The sequence below is a fragment of the Myotis lucifugus genome, unplaced genomic scaffold (assembly GCF_000147115.1).
Source record: "Myotis lucifugus unplaced genomic scaffold, Myoluc2.0 scaffold_506, whole genome shotgun sequence".
Classification (NCBI taxonomy): domain Eukaryota; kingdom Metazoa; phylum Chordata; class Mammalia; order Chiroptera; family Vespertilionidae; genus Myotis; species Myotis lucifugus.
The window spans coordinates 563,429-585,805 of record NW_005871554.1 but is presented as its reverse complement, the minus strand read 5'-3'; the positions used below and the strand labels follow the sequence as shown (position 1 = coordinate 585,805).

Below are 22,377 nucleotides of genomic sequence, written 5' to 3'. Positions count from 1 at the left end.
CTTGTCTTTCCTCAGTACCTTGCTTGGGTTAGGCTGACTCAAGTCGAGCCCTGCTTCCTCTTGTACATCCCAGCTGTGACATTATCATTATTTTAAAATGTTTATGAACAGGGACATAGTCCTCCTTTTATGTCTGTAGTCTGATTTCTTTTGAAACTACCTACACCTTTCTTCCTCTCTTTTGAACTTTGCTTTGATGAATATATTTCTGACCAGATAAAAGAAGTTGAGAGTACAGCCTTCTTAACTTGAAATGACCACCTTTGTTCATATCTTTATACATATTCATAATTTATACTATTACCACAGTACTTTGGTTGCTGTGACAAGCCTGATATTTCAATAGCACATATTTCAAAGGACAGCGAAGAAAATACATAGCATCTTCTTTTTCTGATATTTAAGTAACTTTTTTGAATGCTTCTTAAATTTTTTTATAGAGAAAAAGTTCAATTAATTTTGTAAGGGCTAAAGTAAATGAAAATAACTCAATGAAATAAATAAGAATTCAAGTTCGTAGTCTAATTAGTAGACCAAAATTCTTAGCATTTACCTTCTCCACAGGTATTTTTGTGATTTCTTGATGGTATAGAACTCAGCTCATTCCTCTCTGTGTTCCTTGGGGTTTAATGCAATGCCAGCCATACACGTGGCTACTAATAAGTTCATGTTGATTGAATGAATGGCACAACCACCTCGGCTCTTTTCCTTATGTGTTCCGCTCTGGCCACTGTGACTACCTGTTACCTGGACACATTGCCCCTCGTCCCACCTGCATGCCTTTGCAATGAATGACTTTTCTCCAGTGACCTCCCCCCTTCCAGGTTCCTACTCATCTTTTAAGATCCAGCTCAAATGTCAGATCCTCCACGAAGCATTTATTAAGGTCACAATGATGCCTCATTCATCTCTATGTCCCCAGCATCTGGCACAGAGTCAAAGTTATGAAATGTGCATTGAAATGAGAAAGTGAATGAACAGAGGGACAGAGTCAGTATCCCATAGCAGATAAGAACGTGGGCTTTATGGTCTGACAAACCTGGCTGCATATCCTGCTTCTTGACTTGCACCTGGTGACCTTGGTCAGGTTATGTCATCCCTCTGAGACTTCTTTTCATTGGTTGTCAAATGAGGATAATGACAGCATCTGATTCCACAGGTTCTTGGTAAGGATAAACTGAGATCCTGTTTGGAAAATCCTTCACCTCATGCGTGCTAAATGATAGCGCTGATAGACTTGTTCTACAGCTTTCCTTCGATTGCACTGGAGAGGCTGTGGTCTGGCCGGCCTCAGTGTGATTGTATCAGATGGAAATATTTTGGCTGGGGAGTCATGGAATTGTCATGGTCACCACCCCATTTTCAAATGGAATAGAACAGAAAAGCAGACTCCAGCTAACCAGAAAGCACTACTAGAGTAGAATTTTCTTGGCACTTAGATTTCAGGAGAAAGAGACAAACCACGAAATAGAAACGAATGTAAGGGTTTTTTAAAATATAGAAACCTTGCAAGTAAGTTCTAGGGGATGACCTCTGAACTGTGTTCAGCCTAAACCTCTGTAGTTTTGCACAGTGGAAAATATATACCATAGGCATTCAATTAATCCTACCAGCTGGTGATTTGGCCTTACACTGTTTCTAAAAAAAATTGAAATCGGTGTCAAGATAAAAAAGAAACTATTATGAAAAGTTTCAAATATATACCAATTTAGAGTGATTAGTCTAATAAATTTCCACATAACTATGAATCAGCTCAATTAATAGTTATTCAATGAGAAATATTCAATCAACTCAATAATTAGCAATATTCTGCCATTCTATTTCATTCTTCTGCTCCTTTTTACTTGTGTGTTTTGCTAGAGTATTTAAAAGCAAATGCTAGACATATTTTTTCACTCATCAATATTTTAGTATCAGATAAACACTTTTTTTTAAAAAATATATTTTATTGATTTTTCACAGAGAGGAAGGGAGAGAGATAGAGAGAGTTAGAAACATCGATGAGAGAGAAACATCGATCAGCTGCCTCCTGCACATCCCCCACTGGGGATGTGCCCGCAACCCAGGTACATGCTCTTGACCGGAATCGAACCCGGGACCTCTCAGTCCGCAGGCTGACGCTCTATCCACTGAGCCAAACCGGTTTCGGCAACACTTTAAAAGTATAATTATAATCTGTTATTATAGCCAACACAATTAAAATTAATTTCTTAATAGGATCTAAAACCCAGCCCATGTTCCGTTTTCCTGATTGCATCAATAAGTCTTTTTAAAAATATTCATTGGGTGACATTGGTCAACATAAACATATAGGTTTTGGATATGGGTTTCTATGTTACAAGATCTGTATATTGTACCATGTGCCCACCACCAAAGCCAGATCTTCTGCTGTCACCTTCTATTAGGTCCTAATAAGTCTTTTATAGTTATTTTGTTTGAATCAGTATCCCAGCACAGTTCACAAATGCTATTTGTTGGCTACATGTCCTAAGTCTGTTAATTTGTAACCATTCCCCTCCTTTGTTTCCATGCATTTATTTCTTTTTTATTCTCTAATATATTTTTATTGATTTCAGAGAGGAAGGGAGAGGGATAGAAAGATAGAAACATCAATGATCAGAGAGAATCATTGATCAGCTGCCTCCTGCTTCCCCACCCACTTGGGATTGAGCCCACAACCCAGGCATGTGCCCTTGACTGGAATTGAACCTGGGACCCTTAAGTCCACAGGCTGATGCTCTATCCACTGAGCCAAACCAGCTAGGCCATGCATTTATTTCTGTAAGAATTTTTAAATAGGTAAATATTTCACAAAAACAAGGTTTGTGGTTTCTCTTGGGAAAAAAAGAGGAAGATCTGGCAGCCCTGGCTCACACTCCCAGCTGGCACATGGTGAGACTGTAGCCCTTCCCGCATGTGAGTGCCTGAAGACCCCCACAGTCCTCACTAGTCCCTGTTGCACCAACCAGCTCACCCCATTGACGTTGCCTACCCAGCCCCCATGGGCGTTATGCTGGCCACCTCTGACCTACATATACATCTATTGGGCAATGAGCACTGAATCCTGAGTGATGACCTTCAAGTCCAAAAACATCCTCAGTCATTATGTCAGTGTTCAGTTTGGTGCCCTGTATCATGTAGGTAGGAATGGAAGCTGAAATGTTTCAAAAGTTTCCAGTGAAGGATTAAATCGACAAAATATTTTTTTAAACTCCTAAATTAGCTTAAAACTTTATGAATTGGCATGTCTCTTGTCTTGATCATTCCAGTTCATCTGCTTTACAGCCTTTCATTCTGTAAGTTTCTTTTTCACCGTGTGGAGGTTTGATCTACAAAGGCCACTGGACAAGGTGTCACAAGACCCAAACTTGAGTTTTGGTCCTATGGCAAGTGGGCCACCATTTTGCTTCTCTGAGACGCCTTGCAGAGTGGAGGTATTAACAGCCTATCTCTCAGGGTTGTTGTGAAGTTCAACTAAAGTAACAGATGTGATGTTAATTTGTAAACTGTATAGCTCTACACGTAAGCTATTACCGTGCAGGAGGCTATATTGAATTATGCGTACCATCCTCTTTCATGCCTCCATGCCGTTACTCTGCTGTTCTCTCTCCTTGGGATGCCTTTAAGAATGAATTGCTCGTCATCTGTGGTCCCCAAACACTTTATAACCTTCATCACACTGTAGTAAGGGCGTTTGTTCACATCTTTGTCTTCTGGAAGATTCTGAAAGCAAACTGCAGTTTATTCAGGGCTTGGCACACAGCAGACTCTCAGTAAGTGTCTGTTGAATTCGTTTGGACTGATTTGAATAATTATTATATGTGTGCCTTCTTGAAGGACAAAGTCTATGTCATACAGTTCTTTAGGTATATCACCTGATAACTGACCAGCCTTGGCTCTTGTTAAAAGCTGCTGCTGCTGCTGATGATGATGATGAAGAAATATTCATAAAAATAGTTTTGTATTTTACATTTAAGTCAATGATCAGACTTCTTAAGTATATTATTAGTAATGTAAGCTCATTAACAATGAAAGCACCTAAATGTGAATGCCTATGATTAAGTATTTTTTTTTTTCCGTTGGGGAGAACTTAACAGAAATTCCAGTCATCCTTTTTGGCCCCAGTTATCTGATTTTCTTCATTAATTTAGGCTCTTGCTCTGTTACAGCTGGTTTGCCATCCACCCTGTCAGCATGAACAACAGCAATCACCTTGTCAATAGCGACAATATGGGCTATGCATCTTACCTGTTTGAGCAAGAGAAGAACAAAGGACATTTACCTGGACAGGTAAGAATTTGTGTTATTGAAAACTTCACCTTAATTCATTGAGTATCATCACTCATGCAATATTCAAAATAGCTGATTCAAGTTTTCAGAGTAAAGTGTCAGTATGGGCATCACATACTGATAAAAAAAATTTCCATCTTACTTAGTAGGAAAGGAAAAATTCAAAAGGACCAATAAACTGTGTCAAACACTAACTATATTGATGGCTTCATAAAGTTATAATTAGTTGGATAAAGGAGGGCAAGTTCAAGGTTTTTGTAAAATATAATCATTTTTATCATTTTGGAAACATGATAAATTGTATTGATGTTTACTTTTGTTTTCAGAGTTCTAAAAGTATTAAGCATCTCTTTAATGGTATAATAATCTGAATGAGGACAGATGCCGAGTCCTTTTCACTGGTCCAGACATCCCTCTTCATGGTGAATTTCCTTTCCAGGACATTGTTCTACTTTCCTGTCATAAGGCCTAAGTCAGAGACAGCCCTAATCCATCAGACTTGTTTGTAACTTTGAAACTCAGTGAGTGACTGGATTAGAGATGGGGGCCAGGAACACAGTCCATGTACTCCAGATGCTGCTCAGATCTGTATACAATAAAGACTACAGCTAGCTAGGTGGGAGGAGGGACCTGTCTGCTTGCCACCAGCACCTAAGCTCTAGAATGCATGATATATGATGGGATGAGAGTCCTGAGCCCTTGACTAGAATAATGCTCTGTTATGAAGATACTGATCCATGAACATTTGATCTGATCTTTTAGCTCCTTTGTTGACAAAACTGTATTTTTTCATCTTAGCCTGTATTTTGGGGAAAAGAAAGGAGGTTCTCATTTGTGATCATTGGCTAGGTGCTAGGCACTTTGAAATAAATTATCTTTTTAGCATCATGATCTCTGATACTTGCTTACTTCTTTTTCTAAGAAAATTTAAGACATTTAAGATGGAATGGTATAAACAAGCAAAATAGAAACAGACTCATAGATACAGAGAACAGACTGACAGCTGTCAGAGGGGAAGGGAGTTAGGAGGCTGGTTGAAAAAGGTGAAGCCAATAAAAAAACCCACCAACCCCCAAAACTCATAAACACAGATAATAGAATGGTGATTACCAGAGGGAAAGGGGGTGGAGACAAGTAGAAGCGGGTAAAGGGAACACCAATGGTGACAGAACCATTTTGTGTGGTGAATACACAATACAATATACAGATGATGTATTACAGAATTATACACTTGAAACCTATATAATTTTATTAACCAATGTCACCTCAATAAATGCAATAAAAAAGCCACTTGGAATAGTTCCAACCAAAAAAAAAGAAAAAGAAAAAAGGACAGAATGGCAGGACAGTGGCTTGAGGTTACCATTCTAAAGGTTACGCGTTGTTACTTCAGGTTGAAGAGATAGAGAAACGACGCATGGATGGTGGATACAGTATGTAGGTTCAACTTCACAAGAGGAAAGTCCGGATTGGCTCCTCTCTTTTTAAGCCAATACGATATGTATTTTTAAGGGCAAATGCATCTTGGATCTCTAGGTTCAACACCAGCGGCAAAATTGACATGTCAGCCTTTTGTAACTTGTTGTTGCGCACTGTGTTCCTTGTCAGCGTGCTTCTGCTTGAGGCACAAATTTGAAAGTGTCCTGCTTCAAGCCGCTCTATTGATAATTGGAAAGTCGTGAGTAACAACAGGAACGCTGACTGTACTGGGAGCCTTTTCCGGAGTAAAGCATTTCCTTAGATTATTGTATGTACACCCTCCTTTTTATTGTGTGCAAATGGTTTTGGATAGTTCACCGAAGCAGATGGAATGTTTGCGTTTTGAATGGGAGGCGTGGGGAAGAAAGAATAAAAGGCAACTGCTGTTTCTCTTGGCAGGGGCCGTTTGTAGCAGCCTTTGCTTCATCAAACCTAGGAGATGTGTCCCCCAATATTCTCGGCCCACGTTGTGCCAACACAGGAGAGTCCTGTGATAACGCCAACAGCACTTGTCCCATTGGCGGGGTAGGTACCTATGCCAGGAAATCTTCGCTTTTGCATGTCATGTATCTTTTATGTTTGAAGGTTCATCGTTCATTGACAGGTAGGTTTTCCTCAAGTATACACCGGCCTACTTACCTCTATCAACTGCTCTGCTCAAAAGCACCCACGAAATATCAATGAGATAAAATTATAATTTTCTATGTGATTGTGAAGTTTTTTGAATGGTGAGGCAATTTAGGAAATGTCAGAGATTAAATATCCTTCCCCAAACGTGGGCCGCCTGAAACAGGATGCCTGGGCATTTCTGCGGAAACAGTACCCCAACTGTCTGCCCGAGACATTGCTCACTCATTAGTAAAGCTATGGATTAAGAAAAACAACCACACACACAAAAACAATATAAGATAATTTTTTTTCTTTTAAAATTGCAAAAATCTTGCTGTCAGAACTCCAACAATAAGAAAGCATAGCGAACAGTCAAAAGTGAAAGACCCTATCACCTTCATCCTGCCCCCCACTTCCAGCAGTTACCTATGGAATGACTTCCTATGTATCTGCGTAACCACAAACAACATTTATAACTTACTTACTGATTTTTTTTATTGGTCCAGGATTTCAGTTTTCCACTCAACTTTGTCTTAAAAATATTTTATGACTATATGTGGATAAGTGTGGTAAGTTTCAAAGGCAAATGAGGCTGCACCATTATTTATTTACCCCCCCCCCCCAGCTCATTTAGATTATTCAGCTTGGACATGAGCAGCAGATGCTAATTTCTGGGTCTTATTCTTTGTGTTTAAAGAACATTTCACCTGTAATATTGCTTTTATTAACACTATTTCTGGGCTATTTACTTTATTCCAATCAACCCCACCCAATGAGCAATACAGTTTCAACAATTACACTTTTCTATTATATATTGCTATTTTTATGTAGAAAGTATTCTTTGTTACCCTTTATTTGCAACATTTCTACACATTAGAAATTGTTGATAGGTATATATTTATTGTTCATATGGAGATAATCTAACTCAATATGGATGAACCAAAAGGTATTAATAAAGATATTTTCCTTATTGACTTTTCCAAGTTCCTAATATTTTAAAGTCTTAGTTTGTCATAAACAATACAACCCCCCCTTGATTTGTCAGTTGTCTTTCAGCTTTACTTATGTTTTCATTTTCCACATATGAATATTTAAAATGTTTAAGTTGTCAGATGTATTTAGCCTGTTCTATATAATTTTAGAAGGGTCTTCTATACCCTTAAGACTTTAAAATATATGCACTCTTGTTTTCAATACTTTTTATTTCATTTGTAATATTGAAACATGTGATTAATCTCAAATAAGGTATAGAGTCATATTTATTTACTGATTTTTCCCCCCTGACGGTCAGCTAGCTTTTCCAATATAATTTTAACTGAGTTTCAGTTTAAGGTGATCATGACCAAGAGCCACAGGCAAGAACAAGCAAGTAGAGCTGTGTGCAGCCAATGGAGAGATGCGGAGTTAGGTCTTAGCTACCTGAATAATCTTTGGCAAATCCTCTAACACACGGAGCCTCATTTTCCTTATTTTTAAGTTAGGTGCTGGAATAGATGATTTCTAAAGGTGTTCGCTGCTCCAATACAAGTAATGCTTTTGTTTTTCGTAACCTATAAGTTGAGAGAATATCTGAAAAGAAAAGCTATAATGTGTCTTAAAATTATATTTGCTTAGATTCACTTGTAATGGTCCATTTCTTAAAATAATTGCTTTTTAAAAAATACATTTTTATTGATTTCAGAGAGGAAGGGAGAGGGAGAGAGAGATAGAAACATCAATGATGACAGAAAATCATTGATCAGCTGCCTCCTACACATCCCCTACTGGGGATCAAGTCCGCTACTCTGGCATATTCTCTGACTTGGAATTGAACCGTGACCTCCTGGCTCATAGGTTGATGCTCAACCACTGAGCCATACCAGCCAGGCATAAAATACTTGCTTTATTCACCAAGAACACATCTGTCTCATTTTGTTCCAGGCTACCATGTGCATGGCTAGGGGACCTGGACAGGATATGCTCGACAGCACACAAATTATAGGACGGGCCCTCTACCAGAAAGCTACGGTAAGCCGTGCACCCACTCTTTGATCTTCGTTTAAAACTAGAGGCCTGACGCATAAAAACTGTGCAAGGGGCTCGGCCCTTACAGCCCCGGCTTCGTCCAGAAGGTCGTCCAGATGGGTCCTCTGAAAGGTCATCCGGACTGTCGTTCTGCTGTTCGGTCTAATTAGCATATTAGCTTTTTATTATATAGGATTATATAGGATTGTTCTTGAAGATCTGCTGACATTGTTCTTTAGGAAGTCCCTTACTGTGAGGAAGACAAGAGCTCAAGCAGCACCGACGGGTCTGGAAAGCTGGCTGCTGCTGCAGGGCAGTTGGGAAGGTTTCTTGCACAAGCCACACAGGAATCTCTCTCTGACTGCCTGGTCAACCACTTACAGGAAGTTCATTTTACTTCTGCCAGAGGGCTTGCTTCGGGCAGTGGGATGATAGCTAGATTGTAAGGTTTTCAATTAGCGTGGTATATATGACCAGACTGTTTCAGAGGCGCGGAAATCTCTCAGGAACTTGCCTGCCAAATCACTTAGCCATTTCTTTTTAAAAATCTTTATTGTTGAAAGTATTACAGATGTCCTCCTTTTCCTCCCTATTGTCTCCCTCCACCTGGTTCCCTGGTTCTTGCCCCACCCCAGGCCTTCACCAACCTATTGTCTGTGTCCATAGATGATGCATATATGCACATAAAATCTTTGGTTAGTCTCTTCTTACCCCCCTCCTTCCCTCTGGGATTCATCAGTGTGTTCCATGTTTCCATGTTTCCGATGCTATTTTATTCATCAGTTTATTTTGTTCATTAGATTTCTTCTTTGTTTATTTTGATTTTTAGATTCCATTGTTGATAGGTATATATTTACTTTATTGTTCATATTTTAATCTTTTCTTCTTCTTCTTCTTCCTCTTCTTAAAGGATACCCTTCAACATTTCATATAATTTACTTTATTGTTCATATTTTAATCTTTTCTTCTTCTTCTTCTTCCTCTTCTTAAAGGATACCCTTCAACATTTCATATAATACTGGTTTAATGGTGATGCATTTCTTAACTTTTCCTTCGGTGACAATGCAAAGCTGAGCCCCACAACTCACTGCTTTCACAATTTGGATTCAAATGAGTTCTAGTCTTCTTTGATATGGCAAAGATCATCCATGTTACCTTAGCTTTTTTTTTTTTATGAGAGAACCTGGTATACAGCGAGATTACTATGATTTACTCTACTCTCTTCCCTCTCCTAAATTTGATCTTTCATTTAGTCCCATATTATGTGTCAGCTTCAATGGAGAGATTTCTGACCTAAAAGATGAGCTGGAGAATTGAGAGATCTCTGATAACGAGAGTTAAGTCTCTTCCTTTTCATAGCTTACTTATATCTTTGTTGTATACACACGCGTGTGCGTGTGAGTGTAAGTAAATATTTTGTTCCAATGATTCTAAAATGTTTCAGCAGCAATTAAGGAAGATCAAAAGCACCTTTAAAAACACCAGACACTAGCCAGCCCTAATTGCTGCAGTTTCTTTTTAATTACTGTGGTATTATCAGTGGATTGCTCTAAATTAACAGATTCTATTTAGGGAGTGCATCTGTGACACAATTAGGTGTCAGAAATTTTGTTATCTTTCTGGGCCTGGGAGCCAGAGGGATTTGTCCCACATTCTGCATTCTCTTCTCAGCAAGGCACAACTGGCCTCCTCACCAGGGAGGCAGCTGCATCTGAGGTCACTCAGCTCAGAGCTCCCAGGGGGCAGTTGAAACTGGGATGGTGTGGAAAGGGACTTGTACCGAAGCAGGATTGCCTCTGTTGTATACAGATCAGTAAAAACATTTCTAATCATGGGTTGACTCATTTTTCCCATAAGATCGAAAAAGCATCAGTTGACCACATTGAGGGGAAAAAAAGATCATCAAAGAGCAGGGGGGTGTTAGGGGAGTTTATGCAGATGAAGTGGGGCCTGAAGTTTTCAAGCCGCCCTTTGGCATCTCCTCAAGCCAGCCCTGCCAGAGGACTCAAGGATGAGGATGCCCGAGGATACACTCTTGTTCTGGCGAAGAAAGTCACGCAGCCCTCCTACTTCTAATCTTACATTTTCTTGACCGTCTTTCCAGTGAGATTGGGGCCTTTTGTGCCACATCCTGGATCACTACGGGTTCATCTTTGTGGGGAAAAGCACAGGTCAGCCATCCAGGGCCTTCCATCTTCAGGGAAGCAACAGGTTGGCAGAGAGATCACCTGTGTAGTGGCTACTGCTATGGACCCAGCAGAATAAAACTTGTCTGAGAGATCCTTCTCCCAGTTGGTACTTACTGGATGCAGTGGTAATGTTCATTTTAGCTCTTAACAGTGAGCTTCTGTGGGTGTTCTAGGCGCTGTATGCCCTGGCTTCCCAGGAGTTAACTGGACCGCTGACTTCGGCTCATCAGTGGGTGAATATGACAGACGTCACTGTCTCACTCAATTCCACACACACGGTAGGTGTGGCTGAGTCACACTGACCATGCCACCAGGGGAAAGCTCGGGGCTGATCTCATCATTAGTGGAAGCTTAACTTCTGTTTCGTTTTTTCCTTTTTTGTTCTAAACATCTTTCCTTTAGGCAAAGACATGTAAGCCAGCGCTGGGCTACAGTTTCGCAGCTGGCACAATCGATGGAGCTGGGACCTTCAACTTCACGCAGGGTGAGGTGCAGACGAATGGAACCTGTGGCCCCAGCTTCTGGAGCTTTGGGTTGTGTCCCTGAGGAGGGTTTATGTGTAGCCAATACGTCGACTGTGTTTCTTTCTAAATCCAGGGGTGTGCAGGGACTCCAGGTTTGTGCATGACAACCAGATTTCCCAGGGACGGGTGTCTTCCGTCACTCAGCTTTCCACGCATTCAAGTAGAATCAGAGACAAATCCTCTTTGTGTTTTAGTCTGTGGGTGAATAATTTCAAATTGTGCTTGGGCTGGCGCGGGGGCTGGGGGGGGGGGGATGGGGGTGCAGGAGGGAGTTGTCATTGTACCTTCAACAACATGAGTCGGCTCTTCCAATTGGTTATTAGTGTCTCTTTTCCTTATCCCCTTACTGAAGACAAAATTCCTCAGGGTAGAGGCCTTTAGGAACCTAACGCCTGTGGTCCCAGGTCCCCTTCCTGTGTGTGTTTCCAGGATCTTCCTTAATTTATAACTGACTGTTTTAGGTTTTATAACTTTATCCTGATTTCATTGTAATAATAGGCTTTGGTTTATGTACTTTGGTGCTCTTTTATTCAACCCACATACGTTTATAATTGTTATATTTTCCTAATGGATTATAGATTCTAAGTCGATAGGTTTCGTAGTTAACATAAAATTCCCCCAGATTATGGATCTTAGGCGAGGTTTTTGTTTTTTCCTGATTGTGGGTATGTGTGTAGATAAGTAAGTGGGGATTCAAGAGAGGCTTTTTCAGGGACCCCAAGCCAAACAACTAACACTTCAAATTGGAGGTGTCACTTTTAGTTTTCAAAATGGAAAGTCTACTGTGAATTGTGCCATACTGTTTTTACTTGAATTGTGGAAGAGAAGGAGCAATAGAAACAAAACTTCAAGGATGTTGCGCAAAATATATTCTTTTATTCTATCAACCACACTGAAGATCTAATTAAATAATGGCTCCTATTTTAGGATGCACAGGAAATTTTGCTTCTTCTATTATTCAGACTGTCTTGGAATCATTAAATAACAATCTTAGTGAAATCTCTGAGACTCCTGAAAGCATTGTTGTACAACAGCTGTCAAAATGATGACGTTTTCTCCAGAGGACTGGAGTCATATCAATTAAAACATTCCTAACAGGGACAACGGTATCAGATCCATTTTGGGACACTCTTCGGGATCAGCTCTTCGGCAGGCCCTCTGATGAAATGAAAGAGTGTCAGAAACCAAAGCCCGTCCTTATTCACACTGGCGAGGTAAAACATGTTTTGTTACCACGGTGAAATTAGTGTATTGCTTTTTAAAATTTATGAATTGTCGGATGTGAATGGTATACCTGTATTGGCATGGGAGATCTTACTCAGATATTCCCACATCAAAATATTTAATGTCAAAAGTATGGATGCCATGAGTCTAAAAAATAAGGGGTATGATTATTAAATATTGTAACTTTGAATTTATGATAAATAACTGGAACAATAAGAACCCAGAGAAAGGAAGAATAAAAATAACAGTTGTCTTACTTAAGATTCATTATGTTACCCTAAGGATAGGAGATCACACAGAATTCTCTGTAGAGAAGTACATCTCAGTCCCTGTAACAAGGAACATGTCCATGTCTCCGTTTTCTCACAAGCCAGGCAATGTTATTAACTAAAGCAACATTCTTTTCCTATTCCTTTGGAACATGGATTTTCACATTCTAAATGTCAAAGTGCGATGCCAGTGTTTATAATATGAACTGTTGATGTAGAAAACAATTTAATAGAGTTTCCCCCCCTAATATTCAATTAAAATTCTCAGGCAGAAGAAAGAGAGGAAAGGGAAGGAATAGAGGGAAAGATTCTACACTAATGTGAGTAAGGAAAAGGATAGAATTTCTTGGAGAAAAGGTGGAAAGTAACTGAAAATTTGAAGTGCTTTTAGAGTAAGAAGTTATTAAGTGAAGCTAATCCAAATGTTCGAGTTACTTATTTTTTGTGTACGAGGAGAGTCACTACTGTGCTGTAGTAGGTCCTTGGTCCTCGGTTACACATTGTGATTCCACACTGACAGATCCACCAGACATCATTGATGAGAAAATACGTCCAGGTTAATGGGGCATTGGCATTTGAGATTAACATGTTATGACTAGATAAAACATTTAATGTTATATCATGAATTAGACATAAAATCTATGGTGGCAGGAGACACCAAAAGCAGCTGGAAACATTTTGCATCCTTCAATAAACTTCTGTGATCATCACAGGTCTCTTGATCATAGAAAGAATAATATTCCTAACACAGTGTTCATATTTTGGGTTCTTAGCTGTCCAAACCTCATCCCTGGCACCCGGACATTGTTGACGTTCAGATCATTACTCTTGGGACCTTGGCCATAACTGCGATCCCTGGGGAGCTTACGTAAGTCCTTCTTTTTCATTTTGTAGTTTAAAAAATGTAATTATTGTGGCCTGGCCAGGTGGTCCCCTACTCCAAAATGTTTGGGTTCGATTCCCAGTCAGGGCACAGACGTAGGTTTTGGGTTCGATCCTTAGATGGGAAACAACTGGTCTCTCTCTCTCTCTCTCTCTCTCTCTCTCTCTCTTTCTCTCTCCCCCCCCCCCCCATTCTTCCTGACTTCAGGCCCACTGGCACTCTCTTTCTTTAGACTAGCTGGTCAAGTGCAGCCATTCAAAGGAATAAAGACTTGATCACCTCAAACCCACCTGTATATGGGCCTTATCCAAGGAACTAGAGAGAGTCAGATGCAGCTTACTGGTAGGAGGGTATCATGTGAATAATGACTTGTGACATTTCCACCTATTTTTTAATTGCTTTATTATTTTTTTATAATGTCTCAAACCTACCACCAAATAGTCTAGTCTTTGACAGTGTACTTCTCTCTCTCTCTCTCTCTCTCTCTCTCTCTCTCTCTCTCTCTCTCTTTCCTTTTCTCTCTCTCAAAATTAATACAAACATATCCTCTGGTGAGGGTTAAAAAAGAATTGCAACTTTAAGAAAAAGGTAGTTATTGTATATGTGTTTCTGTTGGGGTCACTTATCATGGGCAGGTCATTCTGCACTGACCCCTTTGTATCTCACCGTGTTATATTTGGCATCGCTGACAAATATTCCCACCCTCTGGTGGTGGGACCTCAGGAGAATAATCCTCTCCATGCTTGTTACTAGTGTGTAACTTGAAGCAAATATAAACATTTGAAAATGTATCGTTCCAAATTAAAATGATGTGAATTGTGATGTCAGTAGAAAGACTTGACATAATATTAAAATACAGACTCTTGAAATAATTACTTTAGGTTTTAAAAGCATGAAAGAATGTTTTAAGTCTCCTCCTCATGCAGTCTTTCCTATCTTAGTAAGAGGCAAGTGTATAGCTTTCCTGTGGCTCAGGCCTAAATCTAGGAGTCATCCCTGAATTCTTTCTTTTTCAATTTCCCTCACTTTCTATCCTTCAGCAAATTCTGTATGTTCTTCCCAATACTTTCTATTACTGTCTCTTGTTCCTCCCCCTCTCCCCCCCACCCCCCGCCTAAGCAACCATTATTTCTCCCTGTCTTGCCTTCTTGCTCCCTCCCTTTCTACTCTAGAGTGTTTTATCAACGCCACAGCTGGAGGAAGCCCTTTAAAACACAAGTTAAACCATGTCCTGCTCAGAACTCTCCACTGGCTTCCCATTTCACTCTAGGTGAATCCTCAGACCCTTACAATAGCCTAAGGGCACTGTATGATCTCAGCAACGCTCGTTGGTCTGATTTCATCTGACTCTCCCCTCTCTCCCCTGCTTCAGCCACTTCGGCTTCATTGCAGTTCCCAGACTCATCAAGCATGCTTCTGTCTTAGCACTTTTGAATTTATGGTTCCGTCTCCCTGAAACACTTGCGCTCCAGTAATCCCCATGGCCAACTCTTTCATTCCTTTAGTTCTCTGCTCAGAGCTCTAACAGAGATGCCAGTCCTGCCTATACTATGTAACATTGTCTTCACCCACCACCGCCTCCACCAACACCGCTGCCACATCACTACAGCATCAGCACCACCACCACCAGCACCACCACCATCAGCACCACCACTGCCACCACCACCACCACCACAACCACCACCGCCACATCACTACAGCATCAGCACCACCACCATCAGCACCACCACCACCACCAACTCCACCACCACCACCACTGCCACCTCACTACAGCATCAGACCGCACCTCCACCACCACCACCACCAACTCCACCTCCACCACCACTGCCACCTCACAACACCATCACCACCACAAAGACACCACCATTCCCTTTCATTCTTTGACCTACCTTATATTCTTCATAGCACTTATTGTCATCTCCCTTTTTAATTTGCTTATTGACCCTCTGTCTTCCCTAGAATGTTAGCTCCACACTGCTAATCCTTAGTATTAGAAGTAGGCCTGGTATGTAGTAGGTGCTCAGAGTTTTATGAAGGATTAAATTAATGAATAAAATGGTAAATTCTTTGCGGCAGGAACAATATACTCTCTACTTGCCTTAGCTCTTATTAACAAAGAACATAACCAATATATTTTGTTGAATCAATGAATGGAAAATGATTGTGATCTTTTGCTAGTGATATTTATTGATTCTTTTTCCCTCCTTCAAGTTATCTGTTTTCATTTTAGAATTTGTTTTGAAGATATGACAGCCAGGAAAAAGGCTCACCTTTAGCTTAGCTTTGTCATTGAGTCCCTACATACTTTATGATTGTGTAATGAGTCAGGATAACATTTTTTCTTTTACTACATGTCATTTTGCATACTTTGCACACCTTCTAAGTAGGAAAACACTTAGATAATTCTGTTTTCTTCACTCAGGACCATGTCTGGACGAAGACTTCGGGAGGCAATTAAAGCAGTAAGTTAAAAATAAAATAACATCTATGCATATATATTTGGTGAAGAGAATTCTCTAGCTATATGATCTAATACCTTTTAAATTAATCTTTGCTAAAATAACTAGAGATTTACACTTCTTGAAAGTAATGGCTAGAGGTAAATATGAAATATTGGTGTTATAAGAATAAGTTAAAAAATATAAGGGAACTATAGTCAGGTTAAAATATTTTATTGATATTTATGTATTAATAATTTAAAAATTAATAATGGTTTTATGGATTAAATGGTAAATAACCCCCGAGTATCTTAATATCTTAAAGTCTTATCTAAATGAAATCTAACACATACTGATAATTATGTGTTTTATTTATAATTATGATTTTATTTATATTGAGGAAGTATTGAAAATGGTTCTAAAATGTCATCATCAGCAAATGCCTTATTACTTGGGCCTGGGAATAGCTACTGTCATTAGCTAGTAACCTCCCATTATACTTTTATAGGAAATTAATAAAATATCTTTATTTTAGTAATAAGATTCTACATCTGCAAATGCAATCATTAAGATGTTCACAGATCCATTGATTTGTCCAACGATAGTGCAGAGTTATGGCTCTAACTTTTATCCAGGACTCTCTGATACTTCTGCATTCTCAGGCAGTTTTGATCAGTAGGAAGAATATTGTTAAGAGAGATATCTTACACTAATGATTTATATCTGTGGTTCAGTATAACTGGGATTATAATAAACTTTAAGATGAAGAGTAATTTAACTGGGCTCTACCTCTTTCCCCCTCCCAGGAGTTTGCAACTTATGGGATGCAGAATATGACTGTTGTTATTTCGGGTCTGTGCAATGTATATACACATTACATTGCCACCTATGAAGAATACCAGGTAAAGTAAAACGTCTTTATCATTTAAGTGAAATATACCCTGGCCAATGCTATTGTATTAAATGCAGGTTTTCTTTCTAGATTTACTTAATCATGTTTTTGAGAGGTGACTTTTTTTTTTTAGGACAGATAAGAGAATGATAAGCCAGAAGTTGTGTTTGGTGGTTCTAGGTTGACCATTTACAAGTTCAGGTTAGAAATCTAGTCTCACTGACTTTCACTTTTCCTGAAATAAGTTATTTTGTCAGAAGCCCTGGTTGTAAGTTTGGGTTGTGGCATGCAGCATTCCTAACTCTGTCCCTCATGCTTCTGGTGCCTTAAGCTTGTGTAGGACCTTGCAATGTTCCCATTGCTGGTTACCATTTATTGAATGCATTAGCTAAACACCTTGCAAATGTGATCTTAACTAATCCTCATAATAAGCCCTGCAGCAAGATATTATTGTATCCACTAGAGGCCCGATGCACGAAATTTGTGCAAGAGTGGACCTTCCTTCCCCCTGCTGCCGGCGCTGGCTTCCCTCTGGCACCTGGGACCCGGGCTTCTTTTGCAGCCCTGGCTTCATCTGGAAGGTCATCCGGTCTAATTAGCATATTATGCTTTTATTATTATAGATGGTATCTCGTGGTCGGCAAACTGCGGCTCGCGAGCCGCATGCGGCTCTTTGGCCCCTTGAGTGTGGCTCTTCCTAAGCCTTAGGAGTACCCTAATTAAGTTAATAACAATGTACCTACCTATATAGTTTAAGTTTAAAAAATTTGGCTCTCAAAAGAAATTTCAATCGTTGTACTGTTGATATTTGGCTCTGTTGACTAAGGAGTTTGACGACCACTGGTTTAGACTAAGCAACAGAGTCACAGAGAATTGAGGGGAGGCTGTTGGTGGGTGATGTTTCCTTGTTTACAAATAGTACAGAAAGTAGCCCAAGTACTTTTTAACAATAGTAGTTAAAAAACATGAGAATAGTTTAGAGCCCAGCAACTAATGGTTTCTAATGTGTTTGCAGTCCATGCCCAGGCATGTAGTCTACCCCGTGGCAAATGTTCAGTGATATCAGCAGTGGAATCTGCTTCATGCCCTCTGTTGACTTTATCAAAGGGCCCCACCTTCTAGGAAATCCTGCTGAATAAAGGTTCTTAATTGGGGTAAATTTGAATGGGAATACTTTTTCATTTACTCATTTTTTATTTATCTGTAACTATTTGTTATTTAGCATTTCCCCCAATTATGAATATAGGTGACAAATGACAGTAATATTAGCAGTATCTCTGACTTTGTCACCAATAGGAACCACAGATATTTTTAATATCACACACCATTATTTAAGATCTAGGAATATCTTTTACTCTCATCCCTATTTTAAAATCACAGTAGTGATTAAATTTATTGCTAAATCTTGTTGTTCAATAAAGAAGCATAAACATTATCTATCACAAAGTTGGTTTATTAGTGCTTGATTAAAGTATTTCATTCTAATTAGTTGCCTTTGTCAACTCATGCATTTTATTTTATGCACTTATAAATATTAATCTGAGAAGGGTCCATAGGCCTCAGTAGATGATCAAAGGAGTTCATGGCACAAATACAAGCTTATCTCCTGGTTCAGGGACATGCTCCTGCAAGGATTGGTATTAATTAGTTAATTTATTTATTCACTCATTCATTCAACAGATATGTGCTGCGACATGCAGTATTAGCCACTATCTGGGCATAATAATAAATAAGAATCTTCCCCTGTCCTCAAGACCACTAGAATTTATGGTCTAGTAAAAGAGAAGAAAGCAGATGATTACATTTCTGTGAAAGGGATGCACAAAGTGTATGAAAAAAGAGAGAGAAAGAGAGAGAAAGAGCACCCATCTAGACTAAGTATTTGAGCATGGGGACTGGCAGATTTTTGGAAGATGTAATGTTTGTCTGAGTTCTTGAGAGTGAGTAAGGGCTAATTGGCAAATAAAAGCTAGGGGAGGTGTTTAATAATGGAGGGAGCTACATATGCAAATGTCCAGAGGGGTTGACAGTACATTTAAGAGGCCATGATTAGTTGAGTTCCGCGGAATAAGCATGATGAGCGTAGTGAGACAGGGGCTAGAGTGCAAGGCAGGGGTTAGTGAAGAGTCTTTTATGCTATGCTACAGAGCATTGCCTCAAGAAGGAAGGTTTTGGGGAACTGTAGAACTCAAAGGAATGTTCTTATCAAATTTGTGACTTAGAACGGTCACGAGGATGGCAGTGCAGAACATGAATCCAAAGAGCAAGTGTGGAGACAGAACTGATTAAGGGGCTGTAGCAATTGGGGTGAGAGGTCAGCGTTTGGCCAAGGTAAAAGCAGTAGAGACAGAGGAAAATGAAAGGAGTCAAGAGCTTTTAAGGAATGAGGACTGGGAGACTCACAGGAGGTAGGATGGGGGAGAGGAACCGGATGCCGGCCAGCTGGTCCTGGCGCGGGAGACAGGAAGGCTGGCCTTCACTGAGATGAAGAACATCGCAGGGAAAGCTGGTGTGTTTGGAGTGGGGAGTTCCATTTTAGATCTGATGAATTTGAGGATTCTGGGAAACAACCAAAGGCTTGGAGCTCAGGCAAAAGGAAATGTGTTTGGTTCTATTTTATAGCTCTATGGCAGATTAAAATTTTCTCCTGCTATACTCCTCAGGGGAAAACATTTCTATTACAACTACTTAAAATAGACATAAGTGCGGGAGCTAGTATCTACATTCAGATTAAATGGACTGACAAGGCCAAGTGGCACAAGCCATGAGGAGCCACTGCCTTTAGCATGTAGTTGATGGGAGCCATGTACTTTAGCTGGTAAGTGAAAATGCCTCCTCCCCCTGCCTTTGTCATCATTAATCTTGATTTGTGCCAGTTTGAATTACACACGATGTCTGAGCGCTACCCCTCACCTAAGTGTGACACCTCTGTAAGTGGATTGAAAGAAGCAGAATGGTGTACAACACGGCCTTGCCTTTCCTGCAGGTTCAGCGGTATGAGGCAGCATCTACAATTTATGGACCACACACCCTGTCTGCTTACATCCAGCTCTACAGAGGCCTTGCTAAGGCCATTGCTACGGTAATCAAAAATTGTACACGAGTGTGTCTCAGAGGTGGGGAGATACAGAGGGAAGCAAAATAAGAACTTTAGCTGTGAGTGTTCATTTTTTTTTAAAAAAACCTTTATATATATATGAGGTATTCCTAAGAAATGGAACAGAGAGTAAATTTGGATTTAGTAAATGCCTTTTGATGGTGGTAACCACTATTGTATAATACCATAAGAGCCCCAGGACGGTGTAAAACAATTATGGCATAGCAAAGACAGTAAAGGCCTTTTAAAGGAAGAGCTTGGATTTATTAATTGAAACAAATGAAATTACTGTTTCTGTAGTTGAATACTGGCAATTTCATATGCCTCCATCTAATTAATTGCTTACTGTGTTTGAAGTTTCAATACAAGGTATTAGGATATAATTTTGATTATTGTTTCATCATAAGGTTCTTAATTTGAGCTTTGATACATTTTTTTTCAAAGTAGAACTATTTTATTTTTCATCATAGAAGCTATAACTATTTGTAGATTATTCAGATTACATAGAAAAAGTATAAACTTATAACCCATCCATAGAGAAAACCACTGTTTATCTTTCATTGTTATCATAGGTCTATAGCTCTTCCTATGGAAATAGAATCTTCAAATTTTAGAGTGGTATTTAGGAAGAAAAGTGTGAATCATTTTGTGGAAATGTTTCACAGTTTTATGGTTATGTATCTAAGACTAGCTATGCGATCTTGAAAAACTACTCCAAGCTTATATTCTCATTCATAGTATGGGAGTGACAATAGATTGTATGACTGCTATAAAAATTAAATATATAAAGTGATTATGAAAGTATATTAAATCCATATGGGGGCTATTTAAAATTTGAAGTTAACATTTTGATGACATTATTAAAGGTGGCAAATTTTGTGGAAAACACATTAAACCAGTTGGGATATTGGCTGGTCTTAACTTTTAAATTAAAAATGTATTTGTTAGATTCTTTAATCAGCACAGTGGAAGATTTAGAAAAAAAACTTGGTACTGATTCTGAATAAGAGAGGCTCAACACTTTGTAAAAATTAAAAGACTAACTACAGTGTCATGTTACAAAAGCTTATCATGTGTTAGACTACTGTTCAAAGTCACACATTTGAAAAACGGCTCTCCTGGAATCTGAAGAGTGTAACATGCTTCCAAGCTTACACTGTGGTCACTGAACCATGCTGCTTAGGGAAGTGAAAGTGTTGCCTACGACCAAAACTGTCTTTTAGTGACAGAAGTTTACCTTATGCACATCTAGGCTCACATTTTAGCAGGAGTGCCCCTCACATTTTGTTAAAGTAGTTAGCTCTTGAAGGGAGAAAGAGAGAGAGGGAGAGAGCGAGGGAGGGGGGATAGATTTCTTTAATGAAGGCATTTCTGGGGATGGGGAACTTGGGAAAGAGTCTTTGTCTCTACCTTGTGCACTCCTTAAGCAAATGTTCTCTGTTCTAGGACACAGTGGCCAATCTGAGCAGAGGTCCAGAGCCTCCATTTTTCAAAGATCTGATAAAGCCATTAATTCCTAATATCGTGGATAGAGCACCAATAGGCAAGAATTTTGGGGATGTCCTGCAGCCCTTGAATTCTAAATACAGAGTGGTAAGATTCACCAAGAGATCTTGGAACTCTCTTAGCCTGTGTTTGGGGGTGGGGGTGGTGGTGGGAAGGTGTTGTTAATGGCACCACCTGCCTATAATGATGCTATAGATCATCAGCTGTTAGCAACAATAATTTTGGTACTTGTTTTTATCTCTGTAGAGGCTCTGCAAACATGATAATGGGGAAATAATTATTTTTCAGGTGGTAATTATGTAAAATTGAATTTCTAAAATCCCAATTATTCTTTTTCTTCTTAAATGGATGGTTATAGAATCATTCATTGGAGCTCAGAAAAGTTGTCTCTTAAATCAAGTGTAGGAAAAGCACACAGAAATGAATCAGGATTTTACCACTGCTATTTTATATTAACTATCCTTCAATCCTATATAATAAAACCCTAATATGCAAATCGACCTAACAGCGGAACGACTGGCGGAACAACCGGTCACTATGACACACACTGACTGCCAGGGACAGCTCCTGCGTTGAGTATCTGTTCCCCTAGAGTGAGGCGACCAGTGGCAGCAGCAGTGATCGGGGGACGGGGACAGCCAGCTGGCGGCGCCAGGCCACCAGCCAAGGCAGGTGCCAGCGGGGGCCCCCCATTGCCCCGCCAGCCAGTTGCCCCACAGATCGGCCCTGATTGCTGGCCAGGCCTAGGGACCATACCCTATATATTGGAAACAGTCTCTTAGATTTAAAAATTAAAACCTGGCAAGGCTATTCTAACACTGAAAAAAAAAGGATGATGCAGCGATGACATGCATGGACTCTGGCTTGCACATTTTGTGGTCAGCCCTGATTCCGACACTTATAACTGTGTGACAAAGTCAATTACTTAAATTCTCTCTGCTTCAGTTTTTCCACCCATAAGATGGGGAAAATG

At 39.7% G+C, this 22,377-nt stretch overlaps 1 protein-coding gene across 2 annotated transcripts in view; it reads left to right on the top strand.

Moving 5' to 3' along the window:
• The first annotated feature begins 4,181 nt into the window (after positions 1-4,181).
• The window catches only part of LOC102426765 (putative neutral ceramidase C), a 25,425-nt gene continuing 7,229 nt past the window's right edge, over positions 4,182-22,377 (top strand). The window contains exons 1-11 of one of the 2 annotated variants that reach the window (XM_023744993.1): positions 4,645-4,712; positions 6,169-6,294; positions 8,299-8,385; positions 10,745-10,849; positions 10,974-11,055; positions 12,194-12,309; positions 13,362-13,456; positions 15,894-15,933; positions 16,716-16,811; positions 19,788-19,883; positions 21,345-21,491. In XM_023744993.1, the coding sequence (XP_023600761.1) occupies positions 4,662-4,712; positions 6,169-6,294; positions 8,299-8,385; positions 10,745-10,849; positions 10,974-11,055; positions 12,194-12,309; positions 13,362-13,456; positions 15,894-15,933; positions 16,716-16,811; positions 19,788-19,883; positions 21,345-21,491 (1,041 nt within the window). In that variant the 5' untranslated portion in view covers positions 4,645-4,661. Of the gene's footprint in view, positions 4,291-4,644; positions 4,713-6,168; positions 6,295-8,298; positions 8,386-10,744; positions 10,850-10,973; positions 11,056-12,193; positions 12,310-13,361; positions 13,457-15,893; positions 15,934-16,715; positions 16,812-19,787; positions 19,884-21,344; positions 21,492-22,377 lie in introns of those variants that run through there. The other variant, XM_023744994.1, reaches the window with a different exon arrangement.